The 17,844-nt window shown below is 45.3% G+C and overlaps 1 protein-coding gene across 2 annotated transcripts in view; it reads left to right on the forward strand.

Annotated features, from left to right (window-relative positions):
* Positions 1-17,844, forward strand: part of CSNK2A1 (casein kinase 2 alpha 1) — a 49,776-nt gene that overhangs the window by 15,205 nt on the left and 16,727 nt on the right. For both annotated transcript variants that reach the window (XM_083744596.1, XM_083744597.1), the window contains 2 exons: positions 13,572-13,782; positions 14,374-14,485. In XM_083744596.1, the coding sequence (XP_083600722.1) occupies positions 13,682-13,782; positions 14,374-14,485 (213 nt within the window). In that variant the 5' untranslated portion in view covers positions 13,572-13,681. The remainder of the gene's footprint in view (positions 1-13,571; positions 13,783-14,373; positions 14,486-17,844) is intronic.

Consider the following 17,844-nt stretch of genomic DNA (forward strand, 5'->3'; position numbering starts at 1 on the left):
AAGTCAGCGCTCTCCGTCGAATGGCATGTGGCTTCGCTCGGCAGGGGAAGCGGAGGACTCATAGCACTACGCCACCCCCCATCCCCCGCTCCGTAGCCTTTAAAAAGGCTCTTTCGCGGGTCGGGGGCGCAAACGGTGCCTGCCGAGTCACCAGGTCCATGGGCATCTGCGCCCATGGTTTTTGAGGGTCCCTGCGTCGCTGGCGCGGCGGGACCCAGCCCCTGCCGAGCAGGAGCTCGGAGGGAGTCCGCCATTCGGCGATGGCGCCAACCCGGAAGTCCCCCGGCCCATGGGCCTTAGGCTGCCGACCTCTGTCTTAGGAGAATCCTTGGTTTGATTTGGGGGTGCTTGGATATCCTACTGCACCTCTCCCATAAAACACCGACTCCACAAATATTAGGCTGGAGAGAACAAGCTTAACAGCTGTATGTTCTAAGAGGAGAAGCTGAAAGGCGAAGATTCTTTTCTGGCTTCAACAGAGGAGCGGACAGATTCATGGAGGAGAGGGCTGTTGAAGTCAGCTAGGCATGATGGCTCTGCTATGCCTCCACAGTTGGACGCAGCAATACTTCTGAATACCAGTTGCTGGAACCTGCAGGAGGGCCGAGAGCTCTTGTGATCAAATTCTTCTTGTAGGCTTCCTGCAGGCATCTGGTTCGGCCACTGTGAGAACAGGATCCTGGACTGGGTGGGCCATTGGCCTGATCCAGCAAGCTTTTATGTTCCCCCCTCCCCTGGCTCAGCTAGAGAAGCCTCATTGACAGCAGTCAATGAGTAAAAGACTGGCTCCGAGGCACAACTCTTCAAGCGCTGTGATGGCGTCAGTAGGGTTGCTAAGGGGGCCAGAATAGTTTCTTCACTAGGAATGCTTTACTGTGCAATTTATACAGTCTTATTTCCAGCTATCTTCCTCCTGCAGAGTTTGCCCTGTGTGAGAAGGACCACATTCTCACTCCCCAACCCCTGCTGTTTCCATGGGCGTAAATGTTCAGTATGGATCTGTCCTGAGGTCAGGGGGGAGGGCATAGGCACTTAACTGTTGTCACCATGTAGATACCCCTCAAGAGCTAAGGCAAGCTGTGTCGCATGATGTGTCCTAGCTAGAGTTATCTGCAGACAAATGGGGAGGGTGTGGTTAGGGTGGAGAACACAGTGACATCTCCTCGTCTAGAGGATTTCTAGATTTGCCAGTAAGTGCTCTGTCACGAGTGGTTCAGATATGGTGTGGGAGCTGTGAATGCCTCCCTTCTCTTCAATTTTACGATTTTGCTCCCTTGAAATGAAAAAAAAGTAAGGTGGTGGAGCAATGGACAAGAAAGGGAATAAACATTTAATTTTGTGGCCAGAGTAAAAAGGAGGCAATGGGATAATAATAATAATAATAATAATAATAATAATAATAATAATAATAATAATTTGTTACTTATACCCTGCCCATCTGGCTGGGTTTCCCCAGCCACTCTGGGCGGCTTCCAACAAAAGATTAAAAATGCATTAAAACATCAGTCATTAAAAACTTCCATAAACAGGGCTGCCTTCAGATGTCCTCTGAATGTCAGATAGTTGCTTATTTCCTTGACATCTGATGGGAGGGCATTCCACAGGGAGGGCGCCACTACCGACAAGGCCCTCTTCCTGGTTCCCTGTAGCTTCTCACAGTGAGGGAACTGCCAGAAGGCCCTCGGCGCTGGACCTCGGTGTCCGGGCTGAACGATGGGCGTGGAGACGCTCCTTCAGGGATGCTTCTCTGTGTTATGACTGTTCTGAGTTTGCAAGACCAGTACGAGTGCTCCATCCTGAAAGCCGCGTGAGGTTTGGAAATGGCTAAGCCCCCAAGGCCAACTCTCTTAGCAAAGAATGGGAAGAAACATGGGGAAGGGGTTTTCTTTTCACAAAGGGGAAAGCCCAGCAAATGGCAGGTTGAGGGCGATGACAGCAAAGGAAGAGGCAATTGTTTGCGTTTCAGTGGAACCCTTGGCGGCAGGGGAACTTTGACATTCTGATCTCTCGTTTTAGTCTTCTGCTCTGCACATCACAAAAGTTCTAGGTCTAATAGTTTCGGAACTGGCCTTGACAGCGTGTGGGCAAAGCCTCTGAGCAGGATTCCCATAAAGGTAAAGGTAAAGGGACCCCTGACCATTAGGTCCAGTCATGACCGACTCTGGGGTTGTGCCACTCATCTTGCTTTACTGGCCGAGGGAGCCGGCGTACAGCTTCCGGGTCATGTGGCCAGCATGACTAAGCCGCTTCTGGCGAACCAGAGCAGCGCACGGAAACGCCGTTTACCTTCCCGCCGGTACCTATTTATCTACTTGCACTTTGATGTGCTTTCGAACTGCTAGGTTGGCAGGATCAGGGACCGAACAACGGGAGCTCGCTCCGTCACAGGGATTCGAACCACCAACCTTCTGATCGGCAAGCCCTAGGCTCTGTGGTTTAACCCACAGCGCCACCCACGCCCCCAGGATTTCCATAGAATCAGGGAATTGTAGAGTTAGAAGGGACCCCAAGGGCTTGCATTGTTGTTCCCGCCCAGCCTACCTCACAGGGTTATTGGGAAGATAAAAGGGAGGAAGAACCAGCTTTGACCCCCCATTTTAGGCGAAATCTTGACTCATTTATATGTCTGGGCCTTTGGGGCTTAATTGGGCTTAGACTCCAGAGTGGCATTATTAGCTATTGCTTTTTTAAGTCAGCATTTTAAATGCTTTCATGAAAATTGTATTGTTTTATGTTGTCAGCTGCCCTTTGATCCCTTGTGGAAGGAAATGGGGGATTTGATGAAGATGTAATAGATGTGCCTTGAAATGAGCTTGGAGGAAAGCGGGGGCGGGGGGAAGGATATAATGCAATAAGGATAAATTTTGCAAAGTAATCAAAGAATTGCAAAATTGCTGAACTTCTACTGGTCATAGAATTTGGTTTATCTTGGTTCAGAAGTCATTATTATTATTTTAGGGAGATGTAGAAGCAGTGCCGAGTGGAATTGGAGTAAATTATATCCAAATGGTCTTGGTGTGAGAAAATTGGGGTTCCCAGGCACTGGAAGGTTTTGACAACCTTTTCAGTCTCTCAGCCATTTTAATATTTGTGGAACGTGAGTATTTCATTTCAGCTGCTTAAGTGGAGGCTATTGGGTCCAAAGTTCAGATGGAGTTGGCCTGGATTGGAGAGTGTCATGATCTAGAAATGTTATGATTGCAACTGTAACTTGACACAGCCTTTTAAGAGAAGGTGTGCAGAACAGTTTCTTTCCATGTTGTATTACAACTTAAATTCTAGCATCTGAAAATACATGGATTGGGTTGTGTCTTTCGTTTTTTGTGTAGTGACTTTTATAGGCCCCAAACTGAAATATATTAGCCTTTCAAGGTTTGCTTTGAATTGATCTTATAATATGTTTTGATACATGCTGGAAGCCACCCAGAGTGGCTGGGGAAACCCAGCCAGATGGGCGGGGTATAAATAAATAAATTATTATTATTTTTATTCATATTATATTCTTTACAGAAAAGGTTGCTGTGCTTCATCTATTCAAAGCCATCCTTTGACAGACATAATGGATTGATTTACTGTATTTTTCACTCTATAAGATGCACCAGACCATAATACGCACCTAGTTTTTGGAGGAGAAAACAAGACAAAAAATATTCTGAATCCCAGAAGCCAGAACAGCAAGAGGGATCACTGTGCAGTGAAAGCAGCAATCCCTCCTGCTGTTCTGGCTTCTGGGATAGCTGTGCAACCTGCATTCAGTCCATAAGAGGCACACACATTTCCCCTTACTTTTTAGGAGGGGAAAAATGAGTCTTATAGAGCAAAAAATACAGTAAATAAAGGACAGCTTTAAGTCAAGCTTGTACTTGCAGATGTTAAATAAGAAAAGGACATCTTTATTGCATGATATCCTTAAAACATTCTTACTGTACCTAGAAGGGCATTAACTATATCATTCAATAACACACAATATTTTTACTAATTTAAAAAATGGTGCACAGCATGCTTACTATTGGATAACATGACATTCACTTGCCCATGATTTATGTCAAGCTGTATTAGTGTATCTCATTCGCGGGGGCCTAACTTCAGGCAATGACCTAAGCCAGTGTTTCCCAAACTTGATTCTCCAGCTGTTTTTGGACTACAACTCCCACCATCCCTAGCTAGCAAGAGTGGTCAGGGATGATGGGAGTTGTAGTCCAGCAACAGCTGGAGACCTAAGTTTGGGAAACCCCTAAGCCCTTTGGACTCTTCCCCAGCAGCACCCACTTCCAGGCCCTGTTTTGCATCCTCCTGGTGTGTTTTCATCTACCTGCAATGTGTGCTTGAGCTGCGGTATTGCCTCTTGCTTCCTCGGATGGAGGGCAGAGAGGATACATGTGTCGAAATTCGTCCAGTGTACAAAGGCAAAATTTGCCTTCTTTGCTCCTCCCAGTTTTGCCTCTGGCCCCAGCCTCTGAATGTTGTCCTTCAAGCTGAAAGAGGTTCCCCATCACTAATCCAACTAGAGAGGTTAACTGCAGAAAAAGAGAGAGGGACCTGGTCACACAGCACATTCAAACACAGTGGGCACTATCCAACTAACTTGTTCCACCAGCCCAAATATTTCTACTTGCACTATGGAATGCCCCTCACTTTGCTCCGGAGGGTTTGGAAAACCTGCTCCTTCCCCCAAAACAGATTTTGGGGGGCATACAGGGGGAGGAAGTTCTGTTGCACAAGTGGAAATACTTACTCTGATGAAACGTGTTAGTTGGGGTAATACCACCCAGCGGAAACAAACGATGGTTTAGTGTGCATGAGCAGTGTGCTTGTGCAGAAACGGCGGGCTCTTCATTCCTCACTGCCTCACACTTGGGGAAGAAGCCTTATCCGAACCTGAGCTTATGGTTTGTTTCCTCCAAACAAGCAATAAGCCAAGATCACACTTTGCTTCTGCTCATGCTTTAAACAGTGATGAACAAACCATAAGCCCAGGTTAAGCCAGACAGTGCCTGGTTTTCCTGAAGCAGGAATGGGGAAGAACGAAGAGCCTTTAGTTGCAGCAACCTGCTACTCATTCACATTAAAGCAGGGTTAATAAACTACAGTTTAATGTGACATTCCAAGCAGGCTGCGCACACACACGTATATTGCACCTTTATTTCAAAACATGGATTTCTATTCATCCCTATTTACAGAAGCAGAGCAAGGCAATTTGCCGGCCGGCCGAAATGCCCAGGTTCTTGTAGAAACAAGTAGTTAGTAAGCAGAGCAGCGTTTCTCCCATTAAACGGGAAATAAATGTTCATGTTTGGTCATAAATATTTATTATCTGAGTGCTGAACAAATTTCCAAGCTTTTGGTAGAGTCTGCTGCTGATACAAAGAGAGTACATGACTGCAGATGAGCTCAGTGATTCTGGAGAAATAGTTGGTGGCCTCTCCCAAGGCCGGTGATAATTAGTGATTGCAAACTCCATTTGGCCTGACTTGGAATTGGGCTCGGCAAAATATTCGATGGGAAATTACATAGTGGTCTCTTCCCCCCCCCCAACTCAGTTCTAAGATCCAGGCCCTGTTCTGATGATACAACCACCCTCTTCCCTTTCCACTCTTCCTAGCAAGGATTGGGATGGAGAGCAGAAATTAACATATATGAGTACAGTTGTGCTGGTAGAGCAGTTAATTCAGAGAGATAGCAATGGTTCCATGTTCTGTGGAGCTGCTGAGTCATCCAGATGTTTTCCTTGTAGCCAAGTAAGATTGTATCACTTGTAGCCGAATAAGATTGTCTTCCATAAACACAGCTTTAACAATGAGTCCGTATGTGACTGTGGAGGCCAATTCTGGATCCACACATCCTTCCACAGTGGGGGCATTTGTTTCCGGACAGGAGTTGATCACAGTGTGGATTTGCCAAGTGTGCCTTCTTTTTAGCACGTTTCTCCCTTGCGTCCTGAGTTCGAGTGTCTTCAAAGCGCATGACATCTTTGGTAAAGGCTGTTCTCCAACTGGAGCTCTCGCAGGCCAGTGTTTCCCAGATATAGTGGTGGGCTGGATGAGGGCCAATAAGTTGAATTAATTCTGATAAGATACAGGTCCTCTGGATGACCACACTGGCGGAATTGGCCGATCTACCATTCTGCTTTTGCAAGAACTCGACCGTTCAGTGTGGCAGCGCCTGCACTTTGGAACTCCCTGCCTATTGATATCAGGCAAGGGCCTTCACTGTACATTTTTCAGTGCCTGCTGGAAACATTCTGGTTTAGAAAAGCCTACCCAGATGCTTAAAAAGTTGAGGCAATATTTATCTGTTTCAGTATTTTAACTTTTGTATGTTTTAAAGTATGGTTGTCACGTTTTCTTGTGTGTGTTTTTTTTGTAAACCACTTTGAGGTGGTTTGTTTGTTTGCTTGTTTTGCAATAGAACCGTGTATAATTATTATGGAACAAATAAATACATGAGTAGTTCTCAGCTGAGAACTGAGTAAATTGCTTATTCTGGGGCGAGGGGATTGCATTCACTATTAAAGAACAGGTGTATAGTCTGGTGGTGCTCCTAAAACCAGCACTCACCTTGGAGGCTTAAGAGGCTTCTGCTACTAAAAATTTCTTTTACTGGCTGCAAATATTCTTGAGCAAGAAGAGCTTTGCTGCTGTGGTGCAAGCACTGGTAACCTGGAATCAGCGTTCAAAATTTGCCAGGCATATTTTGCACCTGACTTAACAGCCACTTGTGACCAAGCGAAGGTGCCCAGATGCCAGGATGGTAGCTAACGTCTCCACCATTTGGTGGTGTGCACCTGGGGATCCTGGATCTTGACTGTTTTCACACATTAGCAACACATCCTGTAGAATTCTAGCCGTTATATTTTATCTGCACCGTCAGAATGAATTTCAGGAAGCAAAAAGTTGTGTTGAAAAATACAATTTTTGAGCCGTCTGGCACCAAAATGGCAACTAGGTATTTTGTTTTGGCGACTGTAACCTTGGTTTAAGGAGCCATTTGGTGCCTAGCTTATAGTATATATCTGAACAAAAAAAATTCCTTCCAGTAGCACCTTAAAGACCAACTAAGTTAGTTCTTGGTATGAGCTTTCGTGTGCATGCACACTTCTTCAGATGCACACGAAAGCTCATACCAAGAACTAACTTAGTTGGTCTTTAAGGTGCTACTGGAAGGAATTTTTTTTGTTTTGACTATGGCAGACCAACACGGCTACCTATCTGTAACTAGTATATATCTGAGTTTCTAACACTGCCTTGAATTGGATTACTGTAATGCACTTTATGTGGGGCTGCCTGTGAAACTGGCTTGGAAACCTCAGCTAGTGCAAAACTATGTAGCTGGGCTGTAGTCAAGAGTGGCCTCATACAAGTACCGTATTTTTCGCTCTATAACACGCACCTGACCATAACACGCACATTGTTTTTAGAGGAGGAAAACAAGGGAAAAAACATTCTGAATGAAACAGTGGATGTATCTTTTTTGGGCTTCATGCTGTGGCCACAGACATGTGATCTGATGGTGAATTTGGGGTGACCCAATGCCAAAATCCTGAGAATTCCTGTGGATCCATGCTTTTTAACCACGTTTTTGCACCATTGCAGCCCCAGGCAACAGTGGGTGCGTGATTTTTTTGGTGCAGGCTGTAGCCATGGACATGCTATGTGATCTGATGGTGAATTTGGGGTGACCCAATGCAAAGATCCTGAGGATCTATGTGGATCTATGCTTTGTAACCACATTTTAAGTGGGGAGCGAAGGAAAAACAAAGAAGGGATATTAGAGGGGTGTGCAGAGAAGCAGCTGGCTAAGAATGCAGGAGAGGGATTTAACGGGTTGGAGAAAAGAAAGGCAAAAGTTTTCCCCCACCCAAGCCAGCCAGCCAGCCATCTCTCTCTCTCTCTCTCTCTCTCTCTCTCTCTCTCTCTCTCTCCCCCCCTCCCTCCCTCCCTCCCTCCCCTCTCTCTCTCTCCCTCCCTCCCCCCTCTCTCTCTCCCTCCCCCCCTCTCTCTCCCTTCCCCCCTCTCTCTCCCTCTCCCCCAGCAGCAACGGAGCTTGCCTGGAGGGGAGGGGCTTTCCCTGCTCTTTGTTCCGTTTCAGCAAACACAGCAACGAAACAGAGGAGGGTGGGCAGTAAGACCCTGAGGCAGAATGCAGGAAAGCAGCCGCTTCCTCTTTTCAGTTTTCCCTTCTCCGTGAAGCGCTGCGATTTGATTTTTGCCTGGCGATTTGATTTTTCGGCTCCAGGGACCACACATTCGCTCTATAACACGCACAGACATTTCCCCTTCCTTTTTAGGAGAAAAAATCTGCGTGTTATAGAGGGAAAAATACGGTATGTAACACCAGTCCTGAAAGAAGAACAATGCCAGCAAGCATCCTTCAAGCTACTTGTGTCGGTTTGTAAATCCATATGCAGCTTAAAACTTAAAAAATTATATCGAGGAATGAGTTTAGGGTGCTATTTTCTGTGTCCAGTTAGTTACCATCACTGCAGATTTAAACGGTGACTGCGACTCTCTCGCTTTTGGCAAGGAGAAACATTTTCCAATTTATTGGCCTTAGTTGGGCGCCCAGGCCATGTCGCTTCTGGAGCTGGGAATTTGTTAAACTTTTAATCGTGTTTGGCCTGTTTGTTTTGCTAGAGTAAATAGCAGATGTTTGTCGGCAGGATTGGTTTGGGATCAAATTGCCCTCAGCCTTAGAGAGAGAGAGAGAGAGAGAGAGAGAGAGAGAGAGAGAGAAAGAAAGTAGGAGATAAAGGGCAGAAAATCAAAACAAACACATTACCTCCAGGGGAACACCAGTTAACCTGACACTGGCAGGGAGTCTCGCTGGAGTCGTCTTCCTGAGGTTGCTCTCCCTCTTTGGCATCTTGAACATTGCAAAGGAACCCTGAGATGTCTACTGTCCAGGGAGTCTGTTATCCAAACTAACAAACAGGGCTCCCTTGGGGGGCAGGGAATGCATTTCTCAGCATTACTGTATGTTCCTGCTTTTGCCAAGTTCAAAGTGCCGGAATGAATTGCGATCTGAACCAGAGGAGAGCTTTGGAGATGAACGGTGCTCAGATCCTTCCAGGCAGCAATATCTCCCGTCCGCAACCACCCTAAAACTGACCCAACTTGCCGTGTTGCTGTCAGAATGACAATATAATGCGCATGAGGCACACTGAATGCTGAAAAGCGTATAAATGATGTTATTATGCATTTCTTGATTTAGATTGCATCAGCAAATAGAGAAGTTGTTGCTGTTTGTGTGGAGTGTGGCTCTTAATATTATAATTACAATGGAGAAGTGGGAGGTTCAGATCACCTGTAGCAAACCTAGTGTGATGCTTTATTTACAACTTCCAAGGACAGTTAGGAGTTCCATACTTCTGATTTGTAGTTCAGAGCCAAAGGATACATTAAGTGTGTATTTGTATGTATGTGTCTTTTGAAAAATTGCCACGGTGGTCTCTAACCCAAATCAGGACCACAGGTGTGTGTGGGGGGGGGGGGAAATTAAAACCACCTGTTCTCTAAAGTGGCTATTTTCCCCTGGCGGGAAGCTGCAATTGCAGTTTTTTGAAGAAGAAAGAACCACACCATGTAAATGCTCATTTAACATAATGTGTAGTTTGGCTCTCAGTCCCATTGCCATCATGCTACATTAACTCTCATAAGGACCATGCAAGAAGAGGACACCACCCCTCAGCTTAAAAGGGGGAACGTTTGCTGGGATCATGTGGGGTCAAACCTTTGCAGAATTACACACTGTCTCCATATGCCTGTGCTAGTGGTTAAATGTGTGTATTTATCCTCGCATGGGGTAGTGTTATACTTGGGTGGTTGCCATCGCTGGGAGATACAAAGGAAGGAATGCTCAGCAAACATCTTTGCTTGTGTACCATCTGTCTGCTTTCAGCCACATGACATGACGAAAAAGATTCCACAGTAGAGCTTTCGTTTCTTTCAGTAGCGTGATTCACCCACTTTCTTCCACAGACCAACATTCTTTCCTCTTTGTAGATAGAGCCAATATGGATGGAGCTTTAGAATTCTTCTCTGATAGTGAAATCCTTTGGGTGTTCATAGCTGAAAAAGAAATCAATATGTCTTTCTCCTCTCCCCACCCCTTCCAGCAATTCTGTCAGGTATATCTAGGTATTGTTTTTGTTGGATATTATGGTATGGTTTTTTAAAGTTTTTATATTGTAACCGGCCCTGGGATTTCTGGATGAAGAATGGTATATAAAGTTAAATAATAATAAAAAACCGCAATAATTTCATGTGACAATTTCTGGAGTTAAGACCTTGAGTCTAGGAATTGCCTGAAACTTTCACAAGATGTGCACTGCAATCTCATGTGTGTTTGTTTCAGAAGTGGATCTTTACCCTAAGAAACTAAGGGTGGAGATTTTTTTTAATGGCAAGGGCTGCCCTTTGAACCCAGTAGAATGATTTCGTAGGTTTGAGAAGCTAGCCAACAAGCTTCTTTTGGTCACTATGAGTTATGTGTTCACAACCTGCTGCCTGATGAAAGCATGATGTGCAAGATCCCCTCTCCTGAGTTTGTTGTTTGTTGTAGCAATCTCAGAGGGGAAACTTGCTTTTGTCTAGACAGGAGAGTGAACAGCCCTTCTGCTTTCCTGAGTTCCAGAGGTCTTTGGGCAGGATTGGGGTCATCTTCCCTCTGTGCACCAGGATTCGCGATGACTGTTGCAGCAGCAGTCATCCTTTAGCTTTCGAGCACATTCATGCTTGAGCCATGCTGTGCTTTGGAGATGCTGAAAAGCGAAGGACACAATACGATTTCTTGCTGCTTTTAAGTGTCTACAGATCCCAGTGCAAAGTGGCCTCCCTTCTCCTTGGGAAGAATTGAGCAAAGTAATTTCACCTGTACCATGGAAAGAGAAGACCACATGCTGCTTCTTCTAATCCCCTCTACCAGGATGTGGATCATTAGTAGAGTACCCATCCCAATAGCTAATATTTGGGGGGACGGATTGGTAATGGCACACCAGAAGAGGGATGCTAAGGTCATGGCACATTATTTAGTTTAAGAGGCTGACCCAGGTTTGAAAAAGGCAATTCCATGCTAGGAATCACCAGGAAAGGAATCGAAAATAAAATTGCATTGAAGCAGGTTTATGCAAATCTTTGGGACACCACACTTTGAATACTCTGTACAGTTCTGGTTGCTGCTAGAAGGATATTGTAGAACTAAGAAAATGGCAGCCCAATGATCACGTGGCTGAAACGACTCCCCTGTTTGGAGCTATTTATTTGGGGATGAAAGCAGATAAGGGGGACATGCTAGAGTTGTATACAATTAATGCTTGATGTGCAGAAAGTGAACAAGGGAGAAGCTTTTCTCTCACACATATTTCTGGATCCCAGGACCATCCAGTAAGAGATTCAGGGCTGCTGCACCGTGCTGAACACACAGAAACTCCTTTGCCTCTCTTGGGAGGGATACCTTTGTGTGTCTGGGGAAACATGAAAAGCAGTGTTTGTATAAGATGCCCCAAACACAGTGAACACGGAAATCGCCAGCAGTCAAGTAGAATGATCCGCTACCTCTAGAAAACCGATTTGAATGCCAGAAATAGTTGTTGTGGAAGGAAAACTTGGACATTCAGCAAATGCTTATTGCAAGGCTTCCATGGAAGTGTGTCATGTCTGTGAGCAATGCATGTATTATAATCCCATTGCTTTAGGGTGTTGTTTTTAGGTATGACTCTCTAGACCAGGGGTCGGCAACGTGCGACCCACGAAGACCGCTTTACCGGCCCACGATCTGCCCCTGAACCGAGCCGCCTGCTCGGCGAGTCCCCCGTGCATTGCATTAAATTGGCTTGGCACGGCACGGGGACTCACCGAGTGGCGCCGGAAATTGCATCTGTGCATGCGCAGATACTGGAAATTGCGTCTGCGCATGTCCAGACGCCAAAAATAGCTTCTGCACAGGCACGATTTTCGGCATCTGGGCATGCGCAGAAGCAGTTTCGGGCATCACGCTGCGCCAGTTCGGCCCACAGACGATCTCCGTGGGAGTGATCCAGCCCATGGCGGGTAAACCTTGTCGACCCCTGCTCTAGACCATGCTTCTATCCAGATACAATATGAAGAGTTGGCATTAGGCTCACCTAAATCATATTTTATTCTTCCATTAGAACATGTACATGTTATAAAAGGTAAAGGTACCCCTGCCCGTACGGGCCAGTCGTGTCCGACTCTAGGGTTGTGCGCCCATCTCACTTAAGAGGCCGGGGGCCAGCGTTGTCCGGAGACACTTCCGGGTCACGTGGCCAGGGTGATGAAGCTGCTCTGGCGAGCCAGCACCAGCGCAGCACACGGAAACGCCGTTTACCTTCCCGCTATAAAGCGGTACCTATTTATCTACTTGCACTTAGGGGTGCTTTCGAACTGCTAGGTGGGCAGGAGCTGGGACCGAAAGACGGGAGCTCACTCCGCCGCGGGGATTCGAACCACCGACCATGCGATCGGCAAGTCCTAGGCACTGAGGTTTTACCCACAGCGCCACCCGCGCCCCGTACATGTTATAGGACAAGTCAAAAAATACAATTGGCATGTTAATATTTGAAACAAGTAAATTCAGTAATAGGCTATCTTGTGCTTCTAATAGCTCTGACACTGAATAACTGTTTTGGTGACTAAAACACAGCTTGATAGACAAAACTATATGCCTACATAAAAAATAAGCCATTAATATTAAATTTATTATCATTATATGATATTATATTTCAGTATGTCAACCTCTGATAAGTGGCATCTTGTACCATTGAATGGCACTGTAAAAACCAGTTATTGGCACTAAATAAAAATATAGAAACGTTTAAATCAAGGGCACCTCATGTGCTGTTACACATAATTGTATAGGCCTAGGTACTTTAAGTGTGTAAAGCATTAAAGCAATTTCTGTAAAAAACAACACCGTATGGTCAAGGGTACAGAATTGCTTAGAATAAGATCACACAAAAATAGGGGGGAAAGGCTATTACATATAGTTGAAATACATACGAATTCAAGTGTTCATCAAATTAAATGAATAGCATATTTAAAGCTTAAAAAAAATATGTTTTCTGTAGCTAACATTTCAGAACTGCCTATGGTGAATGACACAATACCCAGTAATGTAGCTGGATAAAAAAAAACACCCCAAAAACATTATTCATTACTTACAGTGGCAATATCACAGCTTGACTTATTGTTTACTAGATTTTTAAATGTGGGTTGTAAAACTGGTTCTTACATTAGAATTTACAGTTTGCGGAGAATATTCTCCAGAGAATTTTCTAGCAGAGAATATTCTCATTCTCGAGAATGTTCTCTGGAGAATATTCTCACCTCACATCACTAGTGATAGCATTGATCTCACCCTGAAAAAGAGAAGCGGTTGAGATGCTTGCCACCAACCAGTTAAAGTGTTACTTGGCATTTGGACCGAATTCACGCCTGGGAGAAGCAGCCGTGCCATTCTCCACCTCACCCCACCCCAGGGATCCGTGCAAACTACCTTATTAACTGTCTCAATGTGTTGCCTCATTTTAACAATAGTTTGCTTTGTGTCCACAGTTGGAAAATTCTGAGTTCTGCCTGAGGCCCACCACCACGATTTGCACTGAAATTGGAAGCGGCGTGAACACCAGATCCTTAAGCTAGCTCGGCCTGCCAATCTGTCCACAATGTCGGGACCTGTGCCAAGCAGGGCCAGAGTCTACACAGATGTAAATACACACAGACCACGAGAATACTGGGATTATGAGTCGCACGTTGTTGAATGGGGGTAAGTGCCCACATTAGTTTACTGGCCAGGTGCTGCCCGTGTTGGGTTTGCGGGATTGGTTCCTTCCGTATTTGCAAAGTGCTGTTTGTTTAAGTAGATGTAACCTAGTGCTATTCCCCACATTTTGTTGTGGGGAGGAGAACTTGGGAATTCTCTTGTTAGGGGAAAAAGGAAATCTGTAGAGAGAGGGGCTACTTAGCTCTTCAAAGGAGAGTCTGTTGCTCAGTGGTGGGGTACAAACTTATCACATTAAGTTCCTGGCATTTCTGTTAAAAGGATAATTGGAGATGAACATCTGCCTGAGACTTTGGAGAATTGTTGAGCAGCTGGTACTGGTCTAGACTGGCCAGTGCTGTTACTCTGTTCCAAGTTGCTTTGTGTTAAAATAGCATTTTATTACTCTTGCACCATCAATCTGTATGGAGCAGTGCAGAGTAATGTCTTCAAATTTGTCCTTACAGGGGAGTGAGGGGGGCGAACCTCTAGAAACATTCTCTAATGTGTCCACCTTTTTGAATAATCTGGCGACACATTTTGAAATAGTGATTTTGGAGTGGTGCATAATGTCCTTTGTTGGCTTTGTCTTTACAGTAATCAAGATGACTACCAACTAGTCCGGAAATTGGGCCGGGGCAAATACAGTGAAGTCTTCGAAGCCATCAACATCACAAATAATGAAAAAGTAGTTGTTAAAATCCTGAAGGTGAGCCTCTAATATTTTGGTGGCTGCTGCTGCAAGCAGAAATATTTTTGTGCGTTATGTCCAAGTTGGTTCTTGATAATGGGTAGGGGTAAAGGGGACCCCTGACCATTAGGTCCAGTCGTGGCTGACTCTGGGGTTGTGGCGCTCGCTTTCTTGGCCGAGGGAGCCAGTGTACAGCTTCCGGGTCATGTGGCCAGCATGACTAAGCCGCTTCTGGTGAACCAGAGCAGTGCACGGAAACACCATTTACCTTCCCGCTGGAGTGGTACCTATTTTATCTACTTGCACTTTGTGCTTTCGAACTGCTAGGTTGGCAGGAGCAGGGACCGAACAGTGGGAGCTCACCCCATTGCAAGGATTTGAACCACCGACCTTCTGATTGGCAAACCCTAGGCTCTGTGGTTTAACCCACAGTGCCACCCACGTCCCACTTGATAATGGGTACCCACTTGTAAAGAACGTAGAGTTCATAATTTTGAGGGACGTGTTACAGCCAGTTTGCAAGATCTTGAGTCATTTGACTGTTGAGGGCAGGTTTCTAAATGTTGTCCTGTGATGGGTGGGGTGGCACTTGAATGACTGGCCTCTGCTCTGACACATTAGTGTGGGTCGCTATTAGCAGCCCCATATTCCTCAACATTTTCTGCAACTGTCATGTGGATGTACCCTGGGTATATGGTGGAATGACTGATGTGATTTTATACTGTAAACCAGCCTGTGATCCTCAGATGAAGGGCAGTATATAAATTTAATAAATTGAAGTGAAGTGAAGTGAAAAACCCCTTGCCCAGTTGATAAGATTTTAAAGCTGCTCTACATTTATAGGATATATGAAAGGTGTACAAAATTAAGAATATACACATAATATAGAGCATAAAACACTACAACTTAGAAGCCAACAAGAATTAGAATAGCCTAATTTAAGAAGGCATGGGAGAAAAGAATTAAATACTCCCGTGCTTAGGGGTGCAAGCTTTCAAAACCAAGTGGGTGGTTTTGAGAGATTTAAGGGAAACAGGGGGAAGTTGGAACTAATTTGGAAAATGTTCCGAAAATGCTCAGAATAGTTGAGAGAACATAAGCAGCAGATGGGCTTCTGGCAAAGCAAATGTTTCAACTGGACTGAAAATACAACAACACTCTAGTATTTTCAACAGTAGTTGAAAACCCCTCTATCTCCCTTTGGAGAATAACAAGTTGTTAAAGTCTCCGCTCCTTAGGTTGACACCAAATGGCCGTTTAGAGCTGCTTGCATGAAGCCCAGCTTTCTCTTAAAGTAGAGGCAGTAATGAGCTTGCTGAATGTTAATGATGCCCTGGCCTTACTCGTCCTCTGCAAATGCTCACCATCTGGTTTTGAGTGGCTTTCTTAGCGGCAGATGTTGGCTTTCTGTAGCCATTGTTCTGTTTGGCTAGTAGAACTTCGCTTGCAACTTCACACTGGAATTTCCCTCCGGTTGGTGGTTTCCAGCCTCTCAGAGAAGTTTTAGACATGATCTGGAAGCTGCTTGAAACATAATCTGGCAAACGGCACATCATCGCCTGCTGAATCCTAAAATTCCTCTCTCTGCTCACAGGTTTCAAGTGCTTTCTAGGGTTCCACCTGGAAGGTGGTGTGTTTGTGTGTGTGCTAAATGACTGCGAAGGAGTGGGGAGGGGGAGATGCTACTCACTGTGTGTGCTGAGAATGGGATAAAAAGCAACAGATTTAAACCTTGAGGAGATGCACGTTAAACTTCAGGATAAAGCAGAGCAGGAAATCTCCTTTTAGATTGCTGACCATTTATATCCCTATTTGGGTGAGCTTGATCAATAAAATTGGAGTAGGTAGTGCAAGCTGACTCAAAACAGGTACAAAGGCCTAAAATCGCAAAACATTTCAATCAGCAAATTTGGGGTCTGTGCTTGAGCCTGGGCAGCCCTGATTGCAGGCAGCCAGTAACCACAATGATGGGTTAGCACAAGAATGGAATAAAGTCGCCTTGTGTATCTCTGATGAAGCTTAAGCTTTGACCAAGGTTAAGGCAGATGGTGAAACAGGTGGCCTGGCTTAGCTTCCCCCAGACACGACAGCTGCCTCGGCAAGAGGTTCGACGTTCACCACTTGGTCGACCAAGCAGCTACAAGCACTTACGGTTTAAATGCAATATCTTGTAAGTGGCTGAGCTGGCCTGTTTTAGTGAGAAGGACAGAGAAGAGCTAGAAATGAGCAAACAGGGCGGGCAGGTGAGTATCCCGTGTTCTTATGCAGAAAGCTTCATGCAAGCTTTCAGTGAACTCCAAACTTTCCAGATGTTTGGGACTCCAAACCCAAGGGCTGCACTGGCTGGGGCTAATGGGAGTTCCTGTCCGAAACATCTGGAGGGCACCAGGCTGGGGAAGCCTTGAACTATTTGGGCTCCTGAGTATTTATTACACGGTTTGTTAATTACGAGTTGGAGGATAGCAATTATGTCTTATTCACCAAGATCCAAAGAGTCTCTTTAGATGTTCTCAGGGGCTTGGGGCTTAGCATGTTTTTCTTCATAACCTCAGCCTTCCATGCAATATTCCAAACTGTTTTTCAGTTTCCCCTTTATTTAAGAAGTGTTTTGTCATGCAACAGGTGTCTGTGCGTGTTCTGCAGTTTTGAGAGAAACAAGCCCAGATCCCCTAAGACATGGTTCTTTGTGGCCCAGCCATTGAAATTAAAGGTGGCATTTCTTCTTCACATGCTGCCCAGATTAGTATATGGGTTCATGCGATGTTGCAATGGCTGCTGGACCATTCAGAAAGAGTTGGGGAAATACTTGAAAGGTGGCCTTATTTAGGGCTACTAGCTGTGGGAGGTGGAAATGACGGTAATCTCAATATCTCAATACATAAATAACAACACCCTAGTGGTCCCGGGCCCTAAGGAAGTTAGATTGGCTTCGACCAGAGCCAGGGCCTTTTCAACTCTGGCTCCGGCCTGGTGGAACGCTCTGCCTCATGAGACCAGGGCCCTGCAGGATCTGATTTCTTTCCACAGGGCCTGTAAGACAGAGTTGTTCCGCCTGGCCTTTGGCTTGGAGCCAGTTTGATTCCCTCCCTCCCCCCCCTCTCTCTTTTTCCCCCTTCTTTTCCTTCTCCTCCTGCGATGAGGCTACATTTTAATATTTTAATGTTCCATTATTTTAATTGTTGTGTTTTATTTTTGTTTTTAAGTTTGTAATCATTCATCTTGTTTTTATTATTGCTTGTAAGCCGCTCTGAGCCCGGCCTTGGCTGGGGAGGGCGGGGTATAAATAAAAAATTATTATTATTATTATTACTGAACTTCCTGGTGTTGAATGAGAGGGTCATCTTATGCTGCTTGTGAACTTCCTGGCTTGCCTCACT

This window comes from Podarcis gaigeae (genome assembly GCF_964106915.1).
Source record: "Podarcis gaigeae genome assembly, chromosome: 6".
NCBI lineage: Eukaryota > Metazoa > Chordata > Lepidosauria > Squamata > Lacertidae > Podarcis > Podarcis gaigeae.